This window comes from Pristiophorus japonicus, chromosome 19 (assembly GCF_044704955.1).
Source record: "Pristiophorus japonicus isolate sPriJap1 chromosome 19, sPriJap1.hap1, whole genome shotgun sequence".
Lineage (NCBI taxonomy): Eukaryota > Metazoa > Chordata > Chondrichthyes > Pristiophoridae > Pristiophorus > Pristiophorus japonicus.
In genome coordinates, this window is record NC_091995.1 from 84,654,119 (window position 1) to 84,681,956 (window position 27,838).

Consider the following 27,838-nt stretch of genomic DNA (forward strand, 5'->3'; position numbering starts at 1 on the left):
ACTGTGTTGTGAAACATCAGAGTGTAAATCCGGTACAGCAATGCAAGAACGTGCAGCGAGAACAAAGAATTTCTTTCATGAAGAAGTGGAGACACTAGTTAATGTCATTGAGGGGAGATGGCAGGAGCTGGACACCAGCAACAGAGGCCGCACAAGGGTGGTACCCAAAGAAATGAAGAAATGCTGGCACCTAGTTTCAGAAGAATACTGCGGAGTGGTGAATACCAGGCGATCTGGGAGCCAGTGTAAAAAGAAATGGACAGGACCTTGATCAAGTAGTTAGTGTAAGTAATATCTTCATTTTCTCAATGGAATTGCAATTGTAAATGTGACCATCTGTATATGTCCCACCCAGCAGAAAGACACCCTCTTTAAAAAGTTACATTTTCACCTTTGCAGAAGAAATTGGCCCACAACAAAAGGGAAAGAACACGAGGAGGAGGAGGCGGCCCGTCAAATCTGCACCAACTGACACCCTTGGAACAGAGTGTCGCTGCTTTGATTGTTTTTCTCCAGGTACGAATCAGTACTGCACAAGCTGGGGCCCATAGGCGTGGGGAAGGGTAAGTCCTGAAAATGCATTGTGACCCTTCAAATCAACCTGCTGCCTGGCCTGCTATGTGTGAGACTACTCATTTCACCCCTCCTGTTTTGCTAACCATTTGACTGGTTATATTTTGTCGAACATGATGCCAATTCAGAATCGTGCGGTCCAGACCAAGGCAGTGGGATGGAGATGGGGGGGCATGGATATGGGGAGAATGTTGATCGTAATATGGATCAGTCCACAGTGCAGGGCCTCACTCTGCCAGACACTTTCAACATTCCATTCCACTCTTTCATCCAACCCCATTCTTGCGTAGTGCTTTAAGTTCTGATGTGGCATGCCAGCGTCTCTTCACGTACCCATCTGCGTTTAGTGATGCAAGTTCTGGTCCGACATTCCATGGTTTCACATCTTCCGAGGTTGCGGGTCCCAGTGGTGGAGGTGAAATGCAGCATGGAACACCCAGGGCCCCACCGCCAGAGGAAGTGGTCCCAGTGGTGGAGGTGGAATGCAGCATGGAACACCCAGGGTCCCACCCTGCACCTCGCACTGGAGGGGTGCCGCGAGGCAGACCCGGGGTAAGGGGGAGGAGAATCCTAATAGGCTTTCCTGAGAAGCAGCGTTCATCAGATGCGCCTGAGGTTATTGCATTGGGTGTGGAGACCAATGACCTTACCTGTTCACTCGAGGGCACCGTCAGAGAGGTGGGTGATGAGTTAACGGTACTGTCGGGAGAAATAGCAGTAATGACACTGGCACTGAAGGTGGGAATGTCCGAGGCAGTGCAAACGATGGCAGAGGCCATCAGGAAGTTAGCTGCTGCAGTAAGGGAGCACAGCCCAGCCAATCAAATGCCACTCCCACTGCAATCCCCGTATCGGCCTCTAGAGACCCAAGCTAGGCCCCCCCCCACCACCACCACCCTGAGGAAGTGCACATTCACTGAGCTGGGTGCAGCCTTTCTTTGCTGCTGTTGTTGTAGTTGTTGCTGCCACTGTTGTAACTGTTTTCGAATTGAAATTGTTTACGAAGTTTTGTAACTTTACAAGTATATGTGTGATCTTTGAGTGTAAATGTTCTCACATTTAATAAGTTGTTTAAATTTACTGTGTTAAAAGTTATCTTAAGGTTTCAAATTGAAATTGTTTACTAAGTTTTGTAACTTTAAGTGAGTTTTTAAAGTGATCTTAGACATATTAAAGTAAAATTTGATACAAGAATGATTTTATTGCACTAATGTAAAGTACATTGTAAAGTTTTCAATAAAGTTTATTCTACATTAAAATTGAATCATGGTCCATTATTACCACACAACATTTACGCACACCTGCAAAAGATAGACATCCCTCCCCCCTTCAGTCATGTGTGCCTTTCGCACCTAGCCATGCCCAAGGAGCGTGCTGGTGAGGCGTGTCATGGCTCGGAGATCTCCTGCTGCATTGGGATGGTTGCCCGTGGACCGAGGAAGCCAGCGACTGATTGCCCTGCAGTATCTGAGACGCACAGATCTGTCCTGGTGCTGGCTGCGAGGGTGGGGGAGTGAGGAAGGACACGGGCCATTATTGATTTGTAGAGAACAATTTAAATGTAGATGGCTTGGCTTTTCGACATTTTGTTTCTCACAGCACAGACTGCTAAATAAAGGTGCATGTATATATTAAGTAGGGGCATATTAAAAGACTTAAAGTACATGGGTGGGGTAAAATACCAAGATGATAATCGGATGCATTACTGATCTCAAACAAACCCATTCGATTTAGAACACGCACTTGCTGTTCCCTCGCGCCAAAGGAGACCGTGGTGGGTTACATCCCATTACTCTTAACAGTCAGTCCCTGACAGGAACATTAATGCAAAAAAGTGAATTCTTAATGAGAGGTAATCTAGTCCGAGGTGAATTCTCCAAGTGATAGGTTGGACTAAATGGGTATGATGTTTTCTGAAGGATCAACTTGGCCACAATGAGGTGTTGTTGACCCATTACGCAACATGTAGCCCTGATCACAATCGGGACAGCGGTGCCTGCCTCAGCCGGGAGCCTACACTTGCTGCTGCTGTGACACCCCCAGCCCCCCCAATCTGCCAGGATCTGCACACAGCCAACTGCAGGCAATGATTGATGGCTGATAGACTTCCTCAACTCGACTGGAGTCTGTCCTGCAGCCAGTCTCAACAGATGACCCGCGACCCACTGCCCCCTCCCCACAATGAGGCTGTGTTGCCACAATGCGGGTGCAGGAACCTCTCCATTTCTTGGGACTTTAATAGCCCACTGCTGCGGGGAGATCCATCAAGCTCCACGCAACGCAACTAAACCAGTGGACAATGCATGGGGGACTGGAGAAATGGGAGGTCCGTCAAGCTCCACGCAACCAAACTGGTGAAAAACTTAAGTCGTGGACAATGCGTGCTGAACAAGGGAACTGGAGAATGGGAGAACTGGAGCACTGGGGAACAGGATACCTGGAGAACTGAACCATGAAGAACGGCTACACTGCTGGGAGTATCCTACACCTAGCCCTGGTCGAAGGACATTGTTGGTGCATGCTCCAGTTGTGAAGGTAAGACTCTTTCTACTAATGATTTATTTTACATTTTCTATTATTTATTAAATGTTATAGTTTATATGGTTCTTGGTTAAAGTGATGTTTTAATGCTTTAGTACTTTAATGTTTAATGCTTCCCACCCCCTGTCTCTAGCTATCTGCGCTGAATTCTTAACTCACTGCAGAGTTTTTCAGAACGTACAAAAGTGGACACTTACTCTGGCCTAAGTTAGTTTGGAGTAAATTTTAACTGTCTAAACTCTCATAAATGGCCAAAACAGGGGTAAGTGGTTGGTAACGCCCCCTTTTTTTGGGAAAAAAAAACCTAACTAACTCAATTACACTGGAGCAACTTGAATGTGGAGAATTGAGATTTTTAAGTTACTCCAATAAAATCTAGTTGCTCCAAAAAAAGGGAGCCAGTCATGGGGAAATTTGGGTCCATAAGCAGCTTCTGATGTCATTAACTCTTGTCCTTTGTGTATTCTGTGCCAAGTGCTGCACAAATCCAGCGAGTTTAAAGCACTTCATATGGTTTGTTATCTTCACTCGAATATTTTCAGTGGCTGGTAGCAACACCAATAAACCACGTACTTACTACATTTAATGACGTCGCATTTGCTTTCTGTTGCCTGATCAGTTCCCCAGCTTCCAGTGTGCTGGATGCTGGAGTTTACCCATCAATTGTTTACATTCACCAAAAGTAATTCGGGTTGTCAATTAATCGCAGTTAATTTTAATGACGCACATTCATAGAGGAAGTTGCGCGGATAGTACCTGCGTAGTGGCCGAGAAATTAGTTGAGGCCAATTTTTGAAATTAAGCACAAGGCCTCTGTTTCCAGCGAGTTGCAGGCGTTTGTCAGTCTCCCGAACTCCAACTTGCCCCCTCGGATAAGTCGTGGGAGATTGGGGAGGAGAACGGGAACGGGGTTAGCATGAGCCAGCAGCGGCACACTGGGAGCTGCATTGTTCCAAATGTGGCCTAACCAGGGATACTTGAAAGGGACCGCCGGAGGCCGCCCAAAAAAAAGTTTTTGCTAAATATAAAACTTGCGTAGATGTGGAGCCATCCTTTCAGGATCCCTGGTTTGGCCACATCTAGAATAAGCAAGCCTGAGCAGAGCGTGCTTTCTGCTCAGCACTGATGAGTTTCCAAGAGGAATCCTCTCGCATGTGTTAGGCCCCCTTATTAACTTGTGCAAGACTCCTATTTTCTGCTGAAGCTGGCCAGAATATCATCTGACTCAAAATGGCATTGGACATTTTTCAGGTGTCCTTTTGATACAGGACATGGCTCCTGTATCAAAATTGGACCGTAGCGCACATTTCATGCTTAAAACCAGTTAAAACCAATTATCGAGATTTAACATTTTTAAGTGAGATGGATCATCATTTTTGTTAATCACTTGGCATTCCTAATGTCTTGCCAAACCACAAAGGGCTATGGCAGATTAATTTTTGTTGCCATGTGAATGTTAAATGGACTGGAGGTCCGATATTTGATTTATGGAATAAAACCCTTTGCCAAACTAGTCTGAAGACAAGATTGTTAAATTTCAAAGTAACAATGTGCCAAATGTGAGTTGTATAAAACAGTTTCTAAACCTGTGCAAATGCAATTTATTGAAACCCTCCATCATAGGCAGTCCCTCGAAATCGAGGAAGACTTGCTTCCATTCTCAGTAGACTACAGTCCAATATGGGAATTACAGTCTCTGTCACAGGTAGGACAGACAGTGGTTGAAGGAAAGGGTGGGTGGGGAGACTGGTTTGCCGCACGCTCCTTCCGCTGCCTGCGCATGTTTTCTGTGTGCTCACGGCGATGAGACTCTAGGTGCTCAGCGACCTCCTGGATGTTATTCCTCCACTTGGAGTGGTCTTTGGCCCTATTTCATTGATGTGAACTGACTGATTAACCACTTAATTGATTTTTCCAGCTGGCTTAACCTTCAACTAGTGGTCTCTTGCTTCAAGTACCTGGAAAACTAACAGGAAAGCAGTACTGAAAGCAAGCTATATCCTGCAACGTAACTTGAAGCCAGCTTTATCGACTCGTTTCTGCATTCTCAAACGTACATGCCTCCAAGACACTACCTAACCATTGCTCCTCCGCAAATGGCAACATTGATCAGACATGGAGTACGTAGACCTGGATTGGCATTTATAAGTGCAAGATTTCAAACTGATTTTCTTGCGCAGCTGCTTGGTGAGAAACTGCAGGAGCCAATCTTGCTGTGCCCCAATAGACACTTGAATGATAGAGGGATCGGGGGGGGGCGGTCCTTGCACATGAAACACAAAGTTAGCATGCAGGTACAGCACGAATTCGCAAGGCAAATGAAATGTTGGCCATTATTGCAAGGGGGATGGAGCATAAAAGTAGGGAAGTCTTGCTACAACTGTACAGGGTGTTGGTGAGACTACACCTGGAGTACTGCGTACAATTTTGGTCTCCATATTTAAGGAGGAATATACTTGCATTGGAGGCTGTACAGAGAAGGTTCACTAGGTTGATTTCTGGGATGAAGAGGTTGTCTTATGAATGGTTGAGCAGGTTGGGCCTAAACTCATTTGAGTTTAGAAGAATGAGAGGTTAATTTATTGAAATGTATAAGATTCTGAGGGGGCTTGACAGGGTAGATGCAGAGAGGATGTTTCCCCTTGTGGGGGAATCTAGAACTAGGGGGCATAGTTTCAGAGTAAGGGGTCACCCATTTAAAACGGAGATGAGAAGGAATTTCTTCTGAAGGTCGTGAATCTTTGGAATTCTCTGCCCCAGAGAGCAGTGGAGGCGGGGCCATTGAATATATTTACGACATAGACAGATTTTTAAACGATAGGAAGTGGAGTTGAGGCCGAGAACAGATCAGCCATGATCTTATTGAATGGCGGAGCAGGCTCGAGGGGCCCAATGGCCGTCTCCTGCTCCTATTTCTTATGTTCTTATGACAAAGTAATGAAACCATCGGGGGTAAATTCAAAGCATTCTAATACCAAAGATTATCTGCTCGAGTAGATAGCGAGGATCAATACAAGCAAGAAAACTCAGTGTAGAAGGGGTGTTCAAAACCAAACATACAAATTTAGATTTTCTATGGAAGTCGAGATAAAATACTTACAATTTTGTTAATCAGGAGGGAAGGAAAAAGTGTGTATAGCGTCACCAATTTCAGAAAGATATTAAGCTTTGTCCGGAAGACCATGGACAATAATGTATGAATTTTGTAGTTCAGTATTTACAAGAGGGAGTGGCAATTTAGGGGCAGAAGCAAAGTGGCTGTTCCAAGGCAGTCGGCATGATTAAGTTTGTGGCACAGAAGAAGGCCATTTGACCAATTTTGTCTGAGCCGGAAAATAGTTCAAATGCTAAGAAGCAATGCATCAAACATGTCATATAATAATGACACGGATGGGAATCAATAATGAGAAGAATGGTATTCAAACCCATGTGTGCAGACACAATGGATTAACAATTCATCATCATAACTGCTCTGCCATCTCATGGCATATAATGGGCGTAATAAAACTCCTTTTGCAGCTGAATCTATGAATAGGATTCGAATAAATAAATCAACTGGGCCGTGTGGGATTTATCGTAACCATCACCTGGAGAGAATAGGTTTGTATTGGAAAGAAGTTGAGCAAACCGATCGGGAAAGCGATCATGGACTTGTGGTTGGATCCCTTACGGCATCAAGTCAATATCTGGCTGCTGTCCAAGAAGCTAATAGGATGTTGAGTTGTGTAGCATAGATCAAAAGAAGTAATCTTACTGCTATTGTAGAGCGTTGGTTAGGCCGCACCTAGAGTATTGTGTGCATTTTTGAAGTGCCCATTATAGGAAAGATTTCGCTGAGCTGGGAAAAAAGTAGAGAAGAGCTACTGAAATCATAAAGGGGCTAGGAAATTAAAGACATGAAGATAGACCAAAATTAGCTGGCCAGATCTGGGGGTGGGATGAAATTGAGTTTTCAAATGAAGGTCCTGAGTTGTAGAGGACCTTCATTATTTATTTGAATTGGTATGCACCAGCAGAACCGCAGGCCTCGAGAATAAACCAGGAAGCTTCAGCTGTGGTATTGTGTCCAATTCTGGGCACCTGATTTTTTAGGAAGGTTGTCGATGCCTTGGAGTGGGTGCAGAGGAGATTTACTAATGGTATCTGGGATGAGGGACATCAGTGGAGCGATTAGCAAAGTTGGGATTGTTCTCCTTTTACAGCAGAGAAGGTTATACAGAGATTTAAGATTATGTTCAGAATTGAGTTTTGGAAAGAGCGCAAAAGAGTCGGTAACCAGAAGACGCCGATTTAAGATAATTGGCAAAAGAACCAGAAGGGGCATGAGATTTTTTTAAGGTATGATCTGGAATGCACTGCCTGAAAGGGAGGTGGAAGCAGATTCAATTGTAACTTTCAAACGGGAATTGGATAAATACTTAACCCTGCAAATGTTTCCTTTATGGAGAAAGAGCAGGGGAGTGGGACTAATTGATAGCTCATTTAAAGAACTCGCTCAGGCATGACCGGTCGCATGGCGGCCTCATGTGCTGTATCAGTCTTCATTGTAAGAGATAACTTGAGGGGGTCTGAAGGGGACATTTCATTATCCAAGAGGTTAAGTCAGTTTGGAATGGCTTACTAAAGCAGATTTTAGAACAATGGATCTCCAAGGTAAAGTTGGACAAGTATCTGATAGAACTGCAATATACCTATGATCTCCTCCAGTCTTGGTGTTTTCTGTTCCTAAAACAAAAAGACTGCAGCGCGTCAGATAGTGCGGATGTAAATAAATAGCAGCAGGCCTACAGATTTATAACACTGTTGGTTTATGTGCCTGAATTGTAGCAGGGTACTGTATTTATAAATAATACAATGGGGCTCGTAAAAGCTTTTTTAAAAATCCCTAGTCGAACTTTAATGTTGAATAGAATCAGAATTTTTAATTTGCTGCCTTTTAATAAAAACTGGGAACTGAAGCATTTATATGAATAATTAAAATTGTAATCCAGCATGAGCCATTTTGATTTCTAAAGTACACACACAAATTAAAATGTTATCCTAAGTTCTGTTCCTTGCTTTGATATCCTTATCTCCATTCAAATCCCATCGTGGCATTGTGTGCAACCTATTTTGCGTAGTAATGAATTTTAATGCAGACTAGATATTTTTCAAATTGCCTTTTGTACTTTACCTTGTAAATAATAGCTGATGGCCTTTCTGCCTTCCAAGTTGAAGGGCTGTATGAATTTGCTGTGCTGTGTTAAGTTATTTGTAATAGCTGCCGCCTTTAATTCTTCCCAAAAATAATTTAGCTGTCCAAGCTGCAGCCGTCAAACCACCACAGACGAGGGGACGGGCTGAGCCAAAATCTGCACCGAGAGCTCTTGGACCTGTACAGGGTAAGGGCAGCATGAGCGAGCGATGGCATGTAACGGCTGTTACGTCTAAGCGGCTGCGCAAGAAACCCAGGATCTGATCCCTTGGCCTGTGAATAGGGGGTGTTAAGTTTGTCTAAGTTGGGGAAGGGAAAGGTCATAGAAACATAGAAAATAGGTGCAGGAGTAGGCCGTTCGGGCCTGCACCACCATTCAATAAGATCATGGCTGATCATCCCCCTCAGTACCCCTTTCCTGCTTTCTCTCCATAACCCTTGATCCCTTTAGCCTTAAGGGCCATATCTAACTCCCTCTTGAATATATCAAATGAACTTGCATCAACAACTTTCTGTGGTAGAGAATTCCACAGGTTAACAACTCTCTGCGTGAAGAAGTTTCTCCTCAGTAAATGGCTTACCCCTTATCCTTAGACTGTATTCCCTGGTTTTGGACTTCCCCAACATCAGGAACATTCTTCCTGCGTCTAACCTGTCCAATCCCGTCAGAATTTTATATGTTTCTATGAGATCCCCTCATCCTTCTAAACTCCAGTGAATACAGGCACAGTCGATCCAGTCTCTCCTCATGTCAGTCCTGCCATCCCGGGAATCAGTCTGTTGAAACTTCGTTGCACTCCCTCAATAGCAAGAACGTCCTTCCTCAGATTAGGAGACCAAAACTGAACACAATATTCCAGGTGAGGCCTCACCGAGGCCCTGTACAACTGCAGTAAGACCTCTGCTCCTATACTCAAATCCCCTAGCTAAGAAGGCCAACATGCCATTTGCCGCCTTCACCGCCTGCTGAACCTGCATGCAAACTTTCAATGACTGATGTACCATGACACCCAGGTCTCGTTGCTTCTCACTTTTTTTCCTAATCTGCCGCCATTCAGATAATAATCTGCCTTTGTGTCTTTGCCCCCAAAGTGGATAACTTCATATTTATCCACATTATTTGCATTTGCCCACTCACCTAACCTGTCCAAGTCACCCTGAAGCCTCTTGGCATCCCCCTCGCAGCTCACACTGCCACCCAGCTTAGTGTCATCTGCAAGCTTGGAGATATTACACTCAATTCCTTCATCTAAATTATTGATGTATATTGTAAATAGCTGGGGTCCCAGTACTGAACCCTGTGGCACCTCACTGTCTGCCATTTTGAAAAGGACCCGTTTATCCCGACTCTCTGCTTCCTGTCTGCCAACCAGTTCTCTATCCACATCAATACATTACCTCCAATACCATGTGCTTTAATTTTGCACACCAATCTCTTGTGTGGGGCCTTATCAAAAGCCTTTTTGAAAGTCCAAGTACACCACATCCACTGATTCTCCCTTGTCCACTCTACTAGTTACATCCTCAAAAAAATTCTAGAAGATTTGTCAAGCATGATTTCCCTTTCATAAATCCATGCTCACTTGGACCGATCCTGTCACTGCTTTCCAAATGCACTGCTAATTTTATCTTTAATAATTGATTCCAACATTTTCCCCACTACTGATGTCAGGCTAACCGGTCTATAATTCTCCGTTTTCTCTCCTTCCTTTCTTAAAAAGTGGTGTTACATTAGCTACCCTCCAGTCCATAGGAACTGCTCCAGAGTCGATTGACTGCTGGAAAATGATCACCAATGCAGCCACTATTTCTAGGGCCACTTCCTTAAGTATCCTGGGATGTAGACTATCAGGCCCTGGGGATTTATCGGCCTTCAATTTCCCTAACACAGTTTCCTGACTAAGAAGGATTTCCTTCAGTTTCTCCTTCTCACTAGACCCTTGGTTCCCTATTTGTGTCTTCCCTCGTGAAGACAGAACCAAAGCAATTGTTCACTTGGTCTGCCATTTCTTTGTTCCCCATTATAAATACGCCACCTGATTCTAACTGCAAGGGACCTATGTTTGTCTTCACTAATTTTTTTCTCTTCACATATCGAAGCTTCTGCAGTCAGTTTTTATGTTCCCAGCAAGCTTCCTCTCATACTCTATTTTCCCCCTCCTAATTAAACTCTTTGTCCCCCTCTGCTGAATTCTAAATTTCTCCCAGTCCTCAGGTTTGCTGCTTTTTCTGGCCAATTTTTATGCCTCTTCCTTGGATTTAACACTATCCTTAATTTCCCTTGTTAGCCATGGTTGAGCCACCTTCCCCGTTTTATTTTTACTCCAGACCGGATGTACAATTGTTGAAGTTCATCCATGTGACCTTTAAATGTTTGCCATTGCCTATCCACCGTCAATCCTTTAAGTATTGTTAAACTGCTATTCTAGCCAATTCACGTCTCGGAATTCCTGGAGCATTGGAACCGGTTCTGGGGGAGGTGGGACCAGTACAAACCGGACGGTCTGCACCTGGGCAGGACCGGAACCAATGTCCTAGGGGGAGTGTTTGCTAGTGCTGTTGGGGAGGAGTTAAACTAATATGGCAGGGGGATGGGAACCAATGTAGGGAGACAGAGGGAGACAAAAAGGAGGCAAAAGCAAAAGACAGAAAGGAGATGAGGAAAAGTGGAGGAGGGCAGAGAAACCCAAGGCAAAGAACAAAAAGGGCCACTGTACAGCAAAATTCTAAAAGGACAAAGGGTGTTAAAAAAACAAGCCTGAAGGCTTTGTGTCTTAATGCAAGAAGTATCCGCAATAAGGTGGATGAATTAACTGTGCAAATAGATGTTAACAAATATGATGTGATTGGGATTACGGAGATGTGGCTCCAGGATGATCAGGGCTGGGAACTCAACATCCAGGGGTATTCAACATTCAGGAAGGATAGAATAAAAGGAAAAGGAGGTGGGGTAGCATTGCTGGTTAAAGAGGAGATTAATGTAATAGTTAGGAAAGACATTAGCTTGGATGATGTGGAATCTATATGGGTAGAGCTGCAGAACACCAAAGGGCAAAAAACGTTAGTGGGAGTTGTGTACAGACCTCCAAACAGTAGTAGTGATGTTGGAGAGGGCATCAAACAGGAAATTAGGGGTGCATGCAATAAAGGTGCAGCAGTTATAATGGGTGACTTTAATATGCACGTAGATTGGGCTAGCCAAACTGGAAGCAATACGGTGGAGGAGGAATTCCTGGAGTGCATATGGGATGGTTTTCTAGACCAATATGTCGAGGAACCAACTAGGGGGGAGGCCATTTTAGACTGGGTGTTGTGTAATGAGAGAGGATTAATTAGCAATCTCATTGTGCGAGGCCCCTTGGGGAAGAGTGACCATAATATGGTGGAATTCTGCATTAGGATGGAGAATGAAACAGTTAATTCAGAGACCATGGTCCAGAACTTAAAGAAGGGTAACTTTGAAGGTATGAGGCGTGAATTGGCTAGGATAGATTGGCAAATGATACTTAGGGGGTTGACTGTGGATGGGCAATGGCAGACATTTAGAGACCGCATGGATGAACTACAACAATTGTACATTCCTGTCTGGCGTAAAAATAAAAAAGGGAAGGTGGCTCAACCGTGGCTATCAAGGGAAATCAGGGATAGTATTAAAGCCAAGGAAGTGGCATACAAATTGGCCAGAAATAGCAGCGAACCCGGGGACTGGGAGAAATTTAGAACTCAGCAGAGGAGGACAAAGGGTTTGATTAGGGCAGGGAAAATGGAGTACGAGAAGAAGCTTGCAGGGAACATTAAGGCGGATTGCAAACGTTTCTATAGGTATGTAAAGAGAAAAAGGTTAGTAAAGAAAAACGTAGGTCCCCTGCAGTCAGAATCCGGGGAAGTCATAACGGGGAACAAAGAAATGGCAGACCAATTGAACAAGTACTTTGGTTCGGTATTCACCACTAAGGAGGACACAAACAACCTTCCAGATATAAAAGGGGTCAGAGGGTCTAGTAAGGAGGAGGAACTGAGGGAAATCTTTATTAGTCGGAAAATTGTGTTGGGGAAATTGATGGGATTGAAGGCCGATAAATCCCCAGGGCCTGATGGACTGCATCCCAGAGTACTTAAGGAGGTGGCCTTGGAAATAGCGGATGCATTGACAGTCATTTTTGAACATTCCATTGACTCTGGATCAGTTCCTATCGAGTGGAGGGTAGCAATGTAACCCCACTTTTTAAAAAAGGAGGGAGAGAGAAAACAGGGAATTATGGACCGGTCAGCCTGGACCTCAGTAGTGGGTAAAATGATGGAATCAATTATTAAGGATGTCATAGCAGCGCATTTGGAAAATGGTGACATGATAGGTCCAAGTCAGCATGGATTTGTGAAGGGGAAATCATGCTTGACAAATCTTCTGGAATTTTTTGAGGATGTTTCCAGTAAAGTGGACAAAGGAGAACCAGTTGATGTGGTATATTTGGATTTTCAGAAGGCTTTCGACAAGGTCCCACACAAGAGATTAATGTGCAAAGTTAAAGCACATGGGATTGGGGGTAGTGTGCTGACGTGGATTGAGAACTGGTTGTCAGACAGGAAGCAAAGAGTAGGAGTAAATGGGTACTTTTCAGAATGGCAGGCAGTGACTAGTTGGGTACCGCAAGGTTCTGTGCTGGGGCCCCAGCTGTTTACATTGTACATCAATGATTTAGACGAGGGGATTAAATGTAGTATCTCCAAATTTGCAGATGACACTAAGTTGGGTGGCAGTGTGAGCTGCGAGGAAGATGCTATGAGGCTGCAGAGTGACTTGGATAGGTTAGCAGAGTGGGCAAATGAATGGCAGATGAAGTATAATGTGGATAAATGTGAGGTTATCCACTTTGGTGGTAAAAACAGAGACACAGACTATTATCTGAATGGTGACAGATTAGGAAAAGGGAAGGTGCAACGAGACCTGGGTGTCATGGTACATCAGTCATTGAAGGTTGGCATCCAGGTACAGCAGGCGGTTAAGAAAGCAAGTGGCATGTTGGCCTTCATAGCGAGGGGATTTGAGTACAGGGGCAGGGAGGTGTTGCTACAGTTGTACAGGGCCTTGGTGAGGCCACACCTGGAGTATTGTGTACAGTTTTGGTCTCCTAACCTGAGGAAGGACATTCTTGCTATTGAGGGAGTGCAGCGAAGATTCACCAGACTGATTCCCGGGATGGTGGGACTGACCTATCAAGAAAGACTGGATCAACTGGGCTTGTATTCACTGGAGTTCAGAAGAATGAGAGGGGACCTCATAGAAACGTTTAAAATTCTGACGGGTTTAGACAGGTTAGATGCAGGAAGAATGTTCCCAATGTTGGGGAAGTCCAGAACCAGGGGTCACAGTCTGAGGAGAAGGGGTAAGCCATTTAGGACCGAGATGAGGAGAAACTTCTTCACCCAGAGAGTGGTGAACCTGTGGAATTCTCTACCACAGAAAGTAGTTGAGGCCAATTCACTAAATATATTCAAAAGGGAGTTAGATGAAGTCCTTACTACTCGGGGGATCAAGGGGTATGGCGAGAAAGCAGGAAGGGGGTACTGAAGTTTCATGTTCAGCCATGAACTCATTGAATGGCGGTGCAGGCTAGAAGGGCTGAATGGCCTGCTCCTGCACCTATTTTCTATGTTTCTATACCACCGAAGTTACCTTTCCCTAAGTTCAGGACCCTAGTCTCTGAGTTAACTCTGTCACTCTCTCTATCTTAATAAAGAATTCTACCATGTTATGGTCACTCTTCCCCCAAGAGTCCTCTCACAAGAAGATTGCTAATTAGTCCTTTCTCATTATACATCACCTAGTCTAGGATGGCTAGCTCTCTACTTGGTTCCTCATCATATTGATCTAGAAAACCATCCCTAATACACTCCAGGAAGTCCTCCTCCACCGTATTGCTACCAGTCAGAATCCCGGTGTTGGGCGCTATCCAGTAAAGCTGATGAGCGGATTGGTCTCAAATAGGATCCCTCCTGCAGTTGAATAGTCTACATATTAGCAATGGCTTAAATATGAATAGCCACTTGGGTGAAGTACTGAGCACCATAAAAGCCCAGGGATCCATATTAATGGGTGTGGGGCGGAGGGGATCATCAAAATTTGAAGCACAGGAGGAGGCCATTCGGCCCATCGTGCCCGTGCTGGCCAACAAAGCTATCCAGCCTAATCCCACTTTTCAGCTCTTGGTTTGTAGCCCTGTAGGTCACAGCACTTCAAGTGCCTATCCAAGTACTTTTTAAATATGATTAGGGTTTCTGCCTCTCGGGCAGTGAGTTCCAGACCCCCACCATCCTCTGGGTGAAAAAAGTTTTCCTCTAATCCTTCTATCAATTGCTGAAAATCTGTGGCCTCTGGTTAGCTCTCTGCTAATCTAATTCGAATAGTGCAAGTTTTAAAAACTTTAAATGCCCTCCTATTATGTTTTTATTCCCCCCCCCCCCCCCCCCTCAAGCCCTGTTGCTTCTGCATGAGGTTACTAGACCATAAGTCCCTTCAGCTGTCAGTGCCTGGACAATGCATTAGTTACGTGCTTGATCAGTGTTCAAACGACACTATGTAATGACCGGATCAGAAGCTGCTCTACAATTGGCTGTAACACATCAAGTAAACAATGCTATGAAAAAGTGGACTCTGCTGTCATCTTTCCACTCCTAAAGCCTTGTGATTCTAAACTAGAATGTAGCTGCTAATGATGTCGGGGGAGGAGAGTTCTGCCTGAGATTTAGCTACTACTTTTGCTTTACTGTCAAGTATCCCCTCAAAACACGCAACTGTTTGTCTTTTGGGAGGAAGAACCTGAAGGTCTTGTCTATAAATAATGGATTCGACTTTTTTCACAGACACAGGATGCCATATTTGAGAAGAAATAACACACTTGTTTCGCAATTTGATTCAATCTCCAGAGCCATATATCGAACGTTATCACACTTTGGGATCTTAGACTATTTTATCATGGGATGAATTTGTATGAGATTACACTTGAGGTGCCTTTTTTTTTCCTCAGGGCCACGTGTTGGAGCCACTGAGACAAAGAGCAGACTGGTCTGTTGGAGCCAGGGATTGAAGTGGTTATCCACAATGTTAACACATTTCAGACTTTCACTAGGTCATTTACTGGAGGTGGTATTTATGCATACAATCATGGGGCTTGTATGGTTCGAATCCACTCTTGGGAGAGGAGTATCTAGTTTCATTGGCGTACCAGCCACTGGAAGGATGGCCCTCCCTCTTCCCACCCACACCCTACTTCCTGTGCTTAGAAGCAACAGAAGGAGAACAAAGACCCACATGGGGAAGACTATTTTGATCTTCCCCCCCCTCCCCCAGTCCCATTTGAAGTTTAAATTTAATATCCTCCCCTGAGATTTTTAGATCTGTGCTCTATTTGAAGTGCTGGTAGGGTCTCCTTGAACACAACATTGAAGATAGTCGCCTGGCTGCTATTTATACACCTAGTTGTTTGCAGCGCTGCCATTGATGTCAATAGCTCAGTGCTAGCTGAAACTGTGTGGTGATTTCCTGTTGACCAGTTTGATTGTGTTTGGCAACAATTTGAGTTTTTTTTTGTTTTCTGAGAAGGAATAAAGACTAATTTGAGTTTATTGTTTGTCTTTAGTCACAAAGCCTCAAATGGCTAATAGCAGAACAAGGAAACCAGGAAAGACTGGAGAGAAATCCAACTGCAAACCGGTGAGGGCTGTCTTACGTTCTTCTGGAGTCTCAACTCTTTCAAGATCAAACTATTTGAGAATATTTCTCCTTCCATTTTTCTGTTTGTGTCTCTTACCAATGTCACCAATATCAAAATGCAGATTTAATTTTAATTTTGCAATTATGACAATCCCCTATATTTTACAATATAATTCTGATATCACTGCTAGTCAAACCACAAATCTTACAGGAGCATGATGTGCCGTCCCTTGGGGAAAAATAAAGCACTTCATTAAGTTTAAGTATATACTAGTAGATCTCCTGTCGTGCTGCACGTGATAGCCAGACAATGTGCTGTTGTACAAGGACAATGCAGCATACAGCGCATTCTTGCTGAAGTGCAACAGTGTATAACTTGGAGTGTGCCTTTTAAAGACCATGGTGGATGTCGAGCATTTAAATCTGAATGGATCTTCTCCCTCAGGTCATTTTAATTTGTTTGCTTGGGCTCTGGTTATTCTTTGAAGGAATGGCACTATGAAGATTGCGGATCTTGAGGGAGCATCTGGAAACATGACTGCAAAATGCTGATAAGCCCGTGGTTTGGTTTACTGTCCTTTTCTGCTGTCTCTTTCTCTGTCCATGATAGCAATGTTTGGTATCTGAAACGAGAAAATCAGTACAAATACTTTTATAAATCACCAGTTAAGACCCTATGGGAATATTTACTTCTATTCCCATATATCCCCTCTTACCCTGTGTAGGGATTTTTCTATTTCCTTCGCTTTCCCACCCCTCTCCCAATCCACGGAAATATTAAATGTACGTCCAAATGTTGCTTTTGATGTTGATGTAATCAGCTGTGCATGCCCCACGTCGGCCATGGTGTCTGGTGCTTGTAACCAGGGTGGTCTCTCTGTTTCCCCGTGTCTCATCCAGTTTTTTGACTCCAGCCTTCGTATTGAGGTAGCTTGAGCTAATTAGGAGGTTGTATGGATTGACCTCGGTGAGCTGTCTGAGGTGGGAAAATTATTTATTACAATATTGGCAAAATGGTCCTCCCACACTCTGAGGCGACTATTTTGTTGGTCCAGTGTATAGTATGAGGGGCATTGCTGCAAAACAAGCCTGATCAAAGTTCTGCTATATATTCAACAAGGGTAATGCGCACTCTACAACAGATCTTCCTTGGCATAGCTTGCAAAGAGTGTTTCGGAGTGAGTTGCATATTGCAACTGACAATTGGGAAATAATTCAGTGAAAATGAAACAATTATTTCTTGGCTCCTATTAGTATTTTCCTACCTGCTCAAGTAGACAAGTCTTGTTCGCCTTGCATCACAGTTGTGTAAATAAATCTGTATGTAATGACTGCAGTTACATAAATTAACAACTCCTTGGATCAAATTACCTTTGTTCAAAAGTTAATGCTTTGCTATTTCATACAAAAATGCAGTTACCTTTAAATTATTGACTCATAGCAAAAGGCCATGGTAGCTTGTATTGCTGGATAGGTGAAGGTTGGACCTAACAAACCAGTTCCTGGACTGTTCTGTGAATGGACAGTGCTGCTATTATCAATCTCCATCTTCTCCACATTCCTTTTTTAAAAATTGGGCTCCAGTGTGGTTGTTCATTACATTCACGAGGGAGGCAGCTGCAACAACAACTTACATTTGTTGAGCACCGTTAATGTAGAAAAATGTCCCGAGGTACGTCACGGAAATAGGCACCGATATCGGGAGAGTGTTGTCAAAGAAGATGGGCTTTGAGAAAGAGCAGTAGTTAGGGAGGGAATTTCCGAGCTTTGGGCCTATGTAGCTGAAGGTGCCATTGATGGGGCGAAGGACAAAGGAGCCAGAGTTGAAGGAACACTGCTTAAGGCTGGGGAACGGCGAGGCCATGAAAGGATTTCAGCACGAGATGAGAATATAAAATTTGAGGCATTGGGGAGGACTGGAAGCCAATACTGTGTGCTGAGAGCTTACGCCACAGACTGCTTGGTTATACTTGTGCATGCTGGCAGCTACGTTGTTGGGGCTTTGGTCTACCCCATGAGTTCCAGCCACGGCTCCCAAATGAAAACCTGGCGAGAGACATTTCAAACCCATGGGATCATTTTCCTTCAGCTTTGTTTCCAGTTGTAAATATTCGGCTTCATAAGAACGAAGATTGCAGCCGAAAGCCTCCTTTAAAAAAGGGTCCCGACTGCTGCCAACGAGTCGGAAGTAATTGCGTGTGCACAATCCCAGTGTGTGTCTTCGTTTGTTGTCGCTGGACTTCCTAAAATAAGGAATAAAGAAGCGACTTTTTTTAAAAAAAAACCTTGTTCAGTTGTAGTTTTATTTATTAATTGTGTGAATTGTAGGATTTATTCAGGTATGAGCTGCTTGTTTGTGCACTAAATTAGTCGGTCAGAGTTGGCTGTTTTCAGGTGGGGGATAGTTTGGCCTCCACACCGTCTATTTTGCCCACAGGTAGTTGGATTTGAATGAGACACCAGAAGTATTGGGAGATTCCTGTAACAGATGTAGGGACGGTGGATTGGGGAATCTCTAACACTAATGAGACATTATTCGTGATGAGTTTCAGCGCTTCAGATCCTCCCGTCTGTTGTGAACATTATTTATTTAAATCTGGGTCCTGACCGTTATGCGCAGAACCCTTCTGCACAGCTTCCAGTTAGTTGGCAGCAGTCTCTCCATTTAAAGTATTCATAGCGTTTGCCCTTTTTATGGTGGGCTTTGCTGACTGTTCAATCTGGATTGTTCCGTGCACCCCCTTCTCATTGGGAATTTATTGACTTGCTTTTCCCTCTTTCATGTTTCTCAGTTGTGATTTGTTGCTGTTCTCTGTGAAATTTGAGCTAATTGGGTGGGACATTGAAGCAGAAAATTGTACTTGTGATGACAAAGTGCACATGGGATGTAATGTTTGTGTTTTAAGATGCATCTGTTGCAGTTCCAGAATTGCATTTTTCAAATGTGCAAATTTAGTTTCTTCTGACCAATCTGACCAAGCAAACGTTTGTCTTTAGGACATGTCTATTTATGACATGTGACTTTAAAGATTACACACACTGCTTACTCAGAATAATATGCTAAGCTACTCTCCACTCCAGGGACTTGAGCACAAAAAATCTAGACTGATACTCCGGCGCAGTACTGAGGGAGCGCTGCACTGTCAGAGGGGCCATCTTTCGGATGAGACGTTAAACCAAGGCCGGTATGCGCGCTCAACTGGACATAAAAGACCCCACGGCACTATTTTGAAGAAGAGCGGGGAGTTCTCCCTGGTGTCCTGGCCAATATTTATCTCTCAATCAATATAAAACAGATTATCTGGTCATTATCACATCACTGTTTATGGGAGCTTGCTGTGTGCAAATTAGCTGCCACGTTTCCCACATTACAACAGTGACTACACTCCCAAAGTACTTGATTGGTTGTAAAGCGCTTTGGGATGTCCGGTGGTCGTGAAAGGTGCTATATAAATGCAAGTCTTTTTCTTCTAAAACTGTCCTCCGATTTCATATGTGCAGCATCACAGGAGCTCCATTGGAATTTGCTTAAATAGATGAAGTGGAATTTTAAAGTCTTGAGTTTGTGTTTTGGTATATGGGGAAAATAGAATAAAATTGTGTTATCACTACTCAATGTTACATCAATTTTATTATTTAATGAGCACCGTAGATGACTGAAATATATTCCTGTAGCCTTGTACATCATCTAAAGAAGCTTAGTTGGAACCAGTTAATAGTGGAATTAAGTACTTTGATGCTTTGAATCAAAACTGCTTTGCAGGTTGCTGTTGATAAGCTCGCGTCTGCTCCTTGTAGAGAACAAGAAATGGAAATCATCCCCGAAAGGGAAGTTCAACCACTAAGTTCCGAGGAGCTGATTGCACCAACTGAGAGTGAGGAGGGACACCAGATTCCACCTCGTACACCGGTATTACATGTCGGTCGTGCGGGCAAGAAAGTCTCCTTTGCCCCTGAGAACTATGTCTTTGCACCTATGGATGGGTTGGCTCCATTCAAATTTAACCCACTCAGCCCCCGAAGTGTAGATGGTTTCTTTGCATCGCATACCTGGAGTCCCATCGTACGCAAATCGTAAGTATTACTTTGTGCAAAATTCTTGTTTCTAACCAGAGGGTTTTTTGATGAACAAGTTTTTGACAAACCTTTTGGAATGGGGACAAAAGTTGAGCAATGTTTTTATCACTATCACTCAATTAGTGTTCTTTGCAGTTTCCATTTGTAGATTCTGTGTCTGTCAACCCTCTTTCAACATGTTTTCTTCAAAATAACATCTGTTAACTGGAAGCGTCAATGTGGGGTACCTGCAAGGAATGTTCTGCAGCTAATTTGTTTTATTCCTTTTTGTTTATATTTACAGCAGTTATAGTTTTTTTTTTTGTGATGGGGACTTTCTGGTTCTGAAAGGGTTTATAAAGAAGACAGCATGTAATCCCACTAAGACTGTGAACATTTGTAGTGAATGGTCTACTCCTGTCCTTGTGTTCCATGCTCATCCACTCAGTTGTGCCATTTTGTTAGCTCTGTCTGCTCCATTTCCATCTTCTGCCCTGTCTTCCTGCATAAACATCGCCCTTTTAGATGTCTCTGTTCAATTCTGCACGGGTGGCAGTCATCATTGATGTTCCCATGTGCTGTGCCATGCACTTTAGACTGGTTATCCAGAGTGGCTACGAGGAGCTTTGCTAGAGGTGTTTGAAATCATGAAGGGTTTAGATAGAGTAAATAAAGAGAAATTGTTTCTTGTGGCTGAAGCGTCGCTAACCAGGGGGCACAGATTTATGGTGGTTGACAAAAGGACCAGAGGCAACACAAGGAAAAACCTTTTTACACAACGAGTGGTTAGGATTTGGAATGCACTGCCTGATTGGGTGGCGGATGCAGATTCAATAGTAGCCTTCAAAAGGGAATTGGATAGTTACTTGAAGGAGAAAAATTGCAGGGATATGGGGAAAGAGCGGGGGAGTAGGACTAACTGGATTGCTCTTCAAAAGAGCCAGCGCAGATTCAATAGGCTGAATGGCCGCCTGTGCTGTACTGCGCTATGATTCAAGTGTCATTATTTTGGCTGGTCCCTATCTTTTTGTCTCAAACTTGATGATCCACTTGCATAGGAGGCTGTGTTTTGTCACTTTAGTTAGACTCAAGATCTAAATTCTCATACTTTTGCTCTCATCCTGCCAAAACAAACGCTCAATTGTATTTCTGTTTCCCTTTGTCCAGGAAAAGTAACTTTGGTTCTCCTACAGCAGTGACCTCAGTAACCAGAACTCTGAGAAATAGGATTGCACCAAAAATTGAGTCTGAAAGTCTCCCTGAACCAACACGTGAAGACCCTGTTAGTACTGGTGAGCATCTGATGGGCCTAGTTGAGTGAATAATTCATTTTATGGCACTATAATCTTTGTGCTTGTGTCATAAATGCTGTAAAATCTCATACTGGCATCCTTTATAGCTTGAAGCAGAATGAAACACTGCATTTAAATTTGTTTTTTTAAACTAATTTACAAAAAATAGTCCTAGCTTTTCATTTGCGTTAACTGCTAGAATTTTATCTTAGAATTAATTATTGCTTTAAACTGCCAAGCATCTTTTTATATAGCATCTTATTTATCGTTAACACTTTTTTTTTTGCCATTAAAATTGTGTTTGGATTTGTTTTTGATATTCTTCTCACCTACCAGTTTGAGCTTCATTTGATCATCCAGTGATTTTTAAACTTTTTTTTTACCCCTTTCCCTTAGTTGTCGAAGTACCGACGTTGGACAAACCGCAGGATTCTTTTGCAAGCTGTACAGCTGATGTCAGTGGACCAGTGCACGATGTTGCCTATTTCAGGTTAGGCACCTAATCAATGTTAGCATGCAGTGACAATCCTCACAGCACTGACGTGCAGGTTGCATTGGATGTGGCAAACCAATTTTGTGAGCATTGTAGCTTCCTGGCCTTCTATCTTTAGTCAGATGACAGGGTAGAGGCAGAGTGAGCTTCCTAAATAGCCTGCAAACCAAGCGGCGGCGACTTGGTAAATTGGGTGGTTTGACTGGATTTAGTTTCTTTTGGGTCCGAGTTTGGTTGAGTTACCGCCGACTACCGCAGAGTTTTCTCGGCGGTCTCCGTTTTCTGGGTGTGTTTGGTGAGGTCCTCACGGGGACAGAAAACCGCTGGGGAGCGTGCGCCAGCGTGCAATGCCGACAAAAGTCCTCCCTCCCGAGATTGGTCCGGGCGGTCTTCTGCTCCAGCAGCAGAAGAAACCGCCACGTGGGGGGCAGGTCTTACCTGAACGGTAAGTATGAAGACCTGCAAGAAAAGGTGGGTGCACTTGTTTTCTTCTTTTCTTTAGCAGCGATTTTGGTGGATGGGGTCCTCTGAAGGATTTGTAGGTTTTTTTTTCATTTTCATTTTCCTCTTTTTCCCCCTCCCTGAGCCCGACTCTATTCTTGGCGTTACTTGGCCGAGGATCGCATTTGCCGCCCAGATTTTGACCTGCCGCTCAATCGGCGCCCGAGGCCCATTTTTTTCCACCAAACTTCCACCCAAAGTACCGTCAGGATCTTAGCAGTCCTTTCGACGGTATGTGGGCGGAACTTAGGTTTGACCAAACTCGGGCCCTTTTACCTTCCTTGTTATAAGAACATAAGAATTAAGAGCAGGAGTAGGCCATACGGCCCCTCGAGCCTGCTCTGCCATTCAATAAGATCATGGCTGATCTGATCATGGACTCAGCTCCACTTCCCCGCCTGCTACCCATAACCCCTTATCCCCTTATCATTTAAGAAACTGTCTATTTCTGTCTTAAATTTATCCAAAGTCTACCGCTCTCTGAGGCAGCGAATTCCACAGATTCACAACCCTCTAAGAAATTCCTCCTTATCTCTGTTTTAAATGGGCGGCCCCTTATTCTAAGATTATGCCCCCTAGTTCTAGTCTCCCCCATCAGCGGAAACATCCTCTCTGCATCCACGTTGTCAAGGTCCCTCAATAATCTTATGTTTCTATAAGATCACCTCTCATTCTTCTGAATTCCAATGAGTAGAGGGCTCCTTTGCTCTTCCAGATTTTGGGGGGAATTTGATACTGTCGTGCTGTTGTGTCTGTAGGGCAGTTGGAGAATGTTGAATCAAAAACCGAGCCCTATCTTTAATCTATGCACAAGATCAGGTTTTTATTTTCTACATTGGCTACCTATGACCGGCAGTCCCAGACCATTTTTGAGAATATTTTTGGTGTTTTTCCTTTTTTTAAAAAAAAGTAATCTATTTTGCAAAGACCATTGATTGGATGCCAATTTGGCCTGATGGTTTGTGTACTAGCATCAACACACTTGTTAACGCACACTTGCAGCAAGTAATAAGGCCTAAATATTAGCAGCTGATCTGAAGATGGGTCTCTGTTGCCGTCAGCTGTGAACAGGCTTGTTAAGTTAATTGTCTGCAGTGTCATCGACCATGCAAACCTTGTACGCCTGGTGGCACTGCAATAAGGTGGAAATCCATTAATACACTCAAAGTAAATGTCTGGCTTGTGTGAGCATTTTATAAAGTCTTCATGCCTGCTAATAGATATCAGCATGCAATGAATTCAGCAAATGGCAATGAAAAGCCTGTGAAAGTGATTTTTTTTCCCAAATGTTTGATAGTCGCCTGATGGTAAAGCCAGAATGTAACTGAACCGTACAAGCCAAAATGTCCTACTCAGTGGTGAGTTAGCTGATTTCAACTGTATTGCAAGAGGGCTTCTGCAACTTGCCTCCATGCACTGGCTTATAAAGGGGATAAATTGGCCACTCCTAGTCCTGACAACAATCTAGTGATCCTTAAAATTGCATTTGTGTGGCCATAACCTAGCACCTTTTTACAAAAGGGCGTAGTAAAACTAATCTGGGCTGTTCAGACTAAAAAGTGAATTGTTTCCCTCTTTTGAACATACCAACAGTGTCCGCTGTGGCTCACTGAGTTGCACACTCGCCTGAGTCAGGGAGAAGGTTGTGAGTTCATGCCCCACTCCAGAGCTTGAACACACCGATCTAGGCTGACACTCCAGTGAAGTGCTGAGGGAGTGCTGCACTGTCAGAGATGCCGTCTTTCGGATGAGATGTTAAACCGAGGCCCCGTCTGCTCTTGGGTGGACATAAAAAATCCCATGGCACTATTTCGAAGAAGAGTGGGAGAGTGGTGTCCTGGGGCCAATATTTATCCCTCATTCAACATAACACAACAGATTATCTGGTCATTATCACATTGCTGTTTGTGGGAGCTTGCTGTGCACAAATTGGCTGCCGTGTTTCCCACATTACAACAGTGACTACACTCCAAAAGTACTTTGTTGGCTCTAAAGCGCTTTGAGATGTCCGGTGGTCGTGAAATGTGCTATATAAATGCAAGTCTTTCTTGAACAATACCATCAAATCTCAGCACAGCATCTTTATAATGCTTATTTCTGAAATAGTTTAACACAGTACCTGTCTATTCTGATGTCACATTATAGTGGACCACATGCCCATCGAGAACCAGCTTGACTATCTGGAAAAAGAAAGTGTGGATCACTTTAATGTGAACGTGTTTGTAATTCCTTTCCCTTGCAGAGGAATCATCGTTTCTGAGACTGCGAATTTGACTGGGCTTTGCCAGCAGTGGGAAGGATGGGCTAATGCAGATGAGGTTCCAGATGGCGGTAAGATGAACTTTACCAATGAAGCCCATTGTAGAAAAGCAATTCTCAAACTACTTTGTCTTGGAACCCTTTTAATGCTGTAATTAAAAAAAAAAAATAATAATTCTGGTTTCAATTACACACCAAAAATTGCTCTGCATGTACCAGTCTCAAATTCTGTTAGTCTATGACTTTTTGCATTTCCTAAATTGCATTTCGCACTGGGTTATTCCAAACATTAAATTAGTGACCATTTACTCATGCTGAAAATGGCACATTGTTTATAAAATACCCAAATGTTTAGCCAACTTTCTTTTTATTTGTTCACGGAATGTGGGCGTCGCTGGCAAGGCCAGCATTTATTGCCCCTCCCTAATCGCTCTGGAGAAGGTGGTGGTGATGAGCTGCCACCTTGAACCGCTTCAGTCTGTGTGGATACTTCTCCGTCGCGGTTTGGTACAGCTGAGTGGCTTGCCAGGCCGTTTCAGTTAAGAATCAACCATATTGCTGTGGGTCTGGAGTCGCATATAGGCCAGACCGGGTAAGGACGGCATCGTTCCTTCCCTAAAAGACAATAGTGAATCAGATGGGGTATTTTTTTTTTATGACAATCCGGTAGTTTCATGGTCACCATTACTGATGCTAACTTCTTTTAAATATCAGATTTATTTAATTAACTGAATTTAAATTCCCCAGCTGCCGTGGTGGGATTTGAACTTGTGTCTGGATCATTAGTCCAACACTGGATTAGTAGTCCAGTAACATAATTACTATGCTACTGTACTGTACATTAATGTGCATTCCTTCATTTTATCGGAAGAGGTGATTAAACATGTTTGTTCACAACTGGAAACTACATTTAAAGAAAAATTACATTGCAGCCCAGATGGGTGGAGATTGTTGGGGAAAGTATAATTCTGTACATCTTAAAACAAAACATGCACAAAAAATAAAGCTGTTTGCATCACATTCTTTACAGGCACTTGGTTGTCATCCCTTAGATTTCAATGTTTGTATTCTTGGCCATGAGGTTTGGTTTCCTGTTTAACAGCAATGAATAAATTCATGTTTTCCCCCCTCCTTTGCCTCCACTGGGTGGCACTGTGTGCTATGGTACGGAACAATATTTGAAAGGAAGCTTGAATCAATCTATAAGGGTTAAAATATCCTTAAACATTTTTTTTTAATCATTGAGTGACAGCACTGTTACATGAACTTGTCTTTCATAAATCTTCCATGATGTATGTGAATTTCTAGTTCAGACCTGTCCTCAGTGAGAGCTGTGATTTGTCATGGGAATTCTTGCAACCATGCCTTTTGAAGTCTGCTGTCACACTTTGTGTAATTTCCAATAATTCAGCATAATTGGACTAGAGTATTTTCCCTGTTAATCTGCATCAAATGGTCAGTCCTAGCCAAAAGGTCATTTTTGACAATTTCTGAATAGAGGCGTTGATGCAATGAAAATCCATCAAAGACGAACTTCTCCCATTGCCACAAAGATTGAGCTTCGAAGCATTTATTTCTAAAGTTATAAAAATACAGAAATGTCATACCACCGTCTCAAGAAAACCTTCATTCCTTCCTCTAAAAACTGATCTTGTTGCCTCTTGCCCTCATTTTTCAAATGTTGTTCTTTGAGTAGCACTGGCAAGTATGACCATCTTCCTTTGTGTTAGGAAAGACTCCAGCCACTGGTGGGGTTTTGTTCCTTTTTACCTCCCTCCGCTCTTTTTCCCCCCCCCCCCCCCCCCCCCCCTCCCATTGACCTCTGCTTTGCTCGGTTGGTTGATTGCTGACTTGATGTAGAGGGTGGCTACTATTGCCACGATCTGTTACAGCAGGTAACTTATTCCACAAGTAGAATTCATTTTTTGAGTAAAATGGCGTCCACCTCATGTCCTTGCTTTTAACTTGTGCATCCCAGTCAGCACAACTGTAATGGAATGAATGACATGTAAACTGTGGTTCCATTTAAATCTTTTGCTTTAGTGAATAATTTGCTGTGATCAAATTTGTCCGTTTCTCTAATCTTGGGTGCTGCCATCAGTCTACAAAATCATTCTTTATCCAAAAGAAACACATTCCTAGTTTTAGTCAGAAATTACTTAAAGGGTATCCTCTCAAACATTTGTATTCCGTTTCAAATTATTCTTTTGTCGTCCAGTTAAGGATTTGCTTCGCACGACTGTGGGACAAGCGCGTCTCCTGATGGCTGAACGATTCAAACAGTTTAACGGGCTCGTTGACAACTGTGAGTTCAAGACAAGCGAAAAGGAAGTTACCTCGACAGATCTGGAGGGATTTTGGGACATGGTCTACTTCCAGGTATCAACTGTAGGTTTCCTTTTGAGCACCAGAGTCGAAGTTGAACCAGTCGCTGTGATTAAACACTGGAGCTAGCTGTTGTTCCCCCTTCGAGTCTTCTGGGTGAATGGTAGATGCTATAACTTGAGATTTAAAAGGAGTTGATAAAGAATAACTCCACTCTCCATTCGTTCTGCAATTCCTCTTCTGAAGGCACTGACTTCTATTGGAGTACAATTCTCTGGGCACCAGTCATCCTCGGAGCTCCCAAGTAACAAACCTCAACAAAGATAATTGGCAAGGACTTTGTTTTGGAGAGAGAGAGAGAGAGACTGGTGGCATTCAGGCATAATCCTGACCTTGCCCATTATTTGCTTGCAATGGGGATCACTGGGTATTGGTCAGAATTAGCAGTCCTGGTGACTACCCAGTTCCCCTCCCCATGGCACAGAGGCTGCTCCGCTAACTCAGCACGGTCTGAGGATCAACCGGAGATCTTCAAAAGTCACTCGTCGGGAACCAAGAAAATTAGTGGTAGACAGTTAGCAGGAAATGGGATCACAGCAAGATGGGGAAGAAACTGCTCGTGCTTACTGAGGTTTCAGTATGTCATGCTGACGGAAGAAGTTTTTTTTTATGCAAGTCATTGAGCGAAGCATTAGAAAATAGACAAAGGGAGAAAACGGGTTAACAAGGACCAGTTAGCTACTATAGGGTGACTGGTAGTAGGCACTTAATGTAGAGAGGTGAAACCCCTGAATTTTTATCAATCAGCTGTAACTGTTGGATCAACTGAATTCAGCAAAAATGAGAAACTGGAGCCAACACCACATTGGGAAGGAATCAAACGGGAAAAGAAG

General features: G+C 43.4%; 1 protein-coding gene across 1 annotated transcript in view; it reads left to right on the forward strand.

Moving 5' to 3' along the window:
* Nucleotides 1-27,838, forward strand: part of dlgap5 (discs, large (Drosophila) homolog-associated protein 5) — a 55,884-nt gene that overhangs the window by 10,083 nt on the left and 17,963 nt on the right. Inside the window, exons 5-11 of the mRNA XM_070861709.1 lie at nucleotides 8,409-8,495; nucleotides 15,946-16,019; nucleotides 19,783-20,093; nucleotides 21,243-21,367; nucleotides 21,764-21,857; nucleotides 24,604-24,692; nucleotides 26,839-26,999. Of these exons, the coding sequence (XP_070717810.1) occupies nucleotides 8,409-8,495; nucleotides 15,946-16,019; nucleotides 19,783-20,093; nucleotides 21,243-21,367; nucleotides 21,764-21,857; nucleotides 24,604-24,692; nucleotides 26,839-26,999 (941 nt within the window). The remainder of the gene's footprint in view (nucleotides 1-8,408; nucleotides 8,496-15,945; nucleotides 16,020-19,782; nucleotides 20,094-21,242; nucleotides 21,368-21,763; nucleotides 21,858-24,603; nucleotides 24,693-26,838; nucleotides 27,000-27,838) is intronic.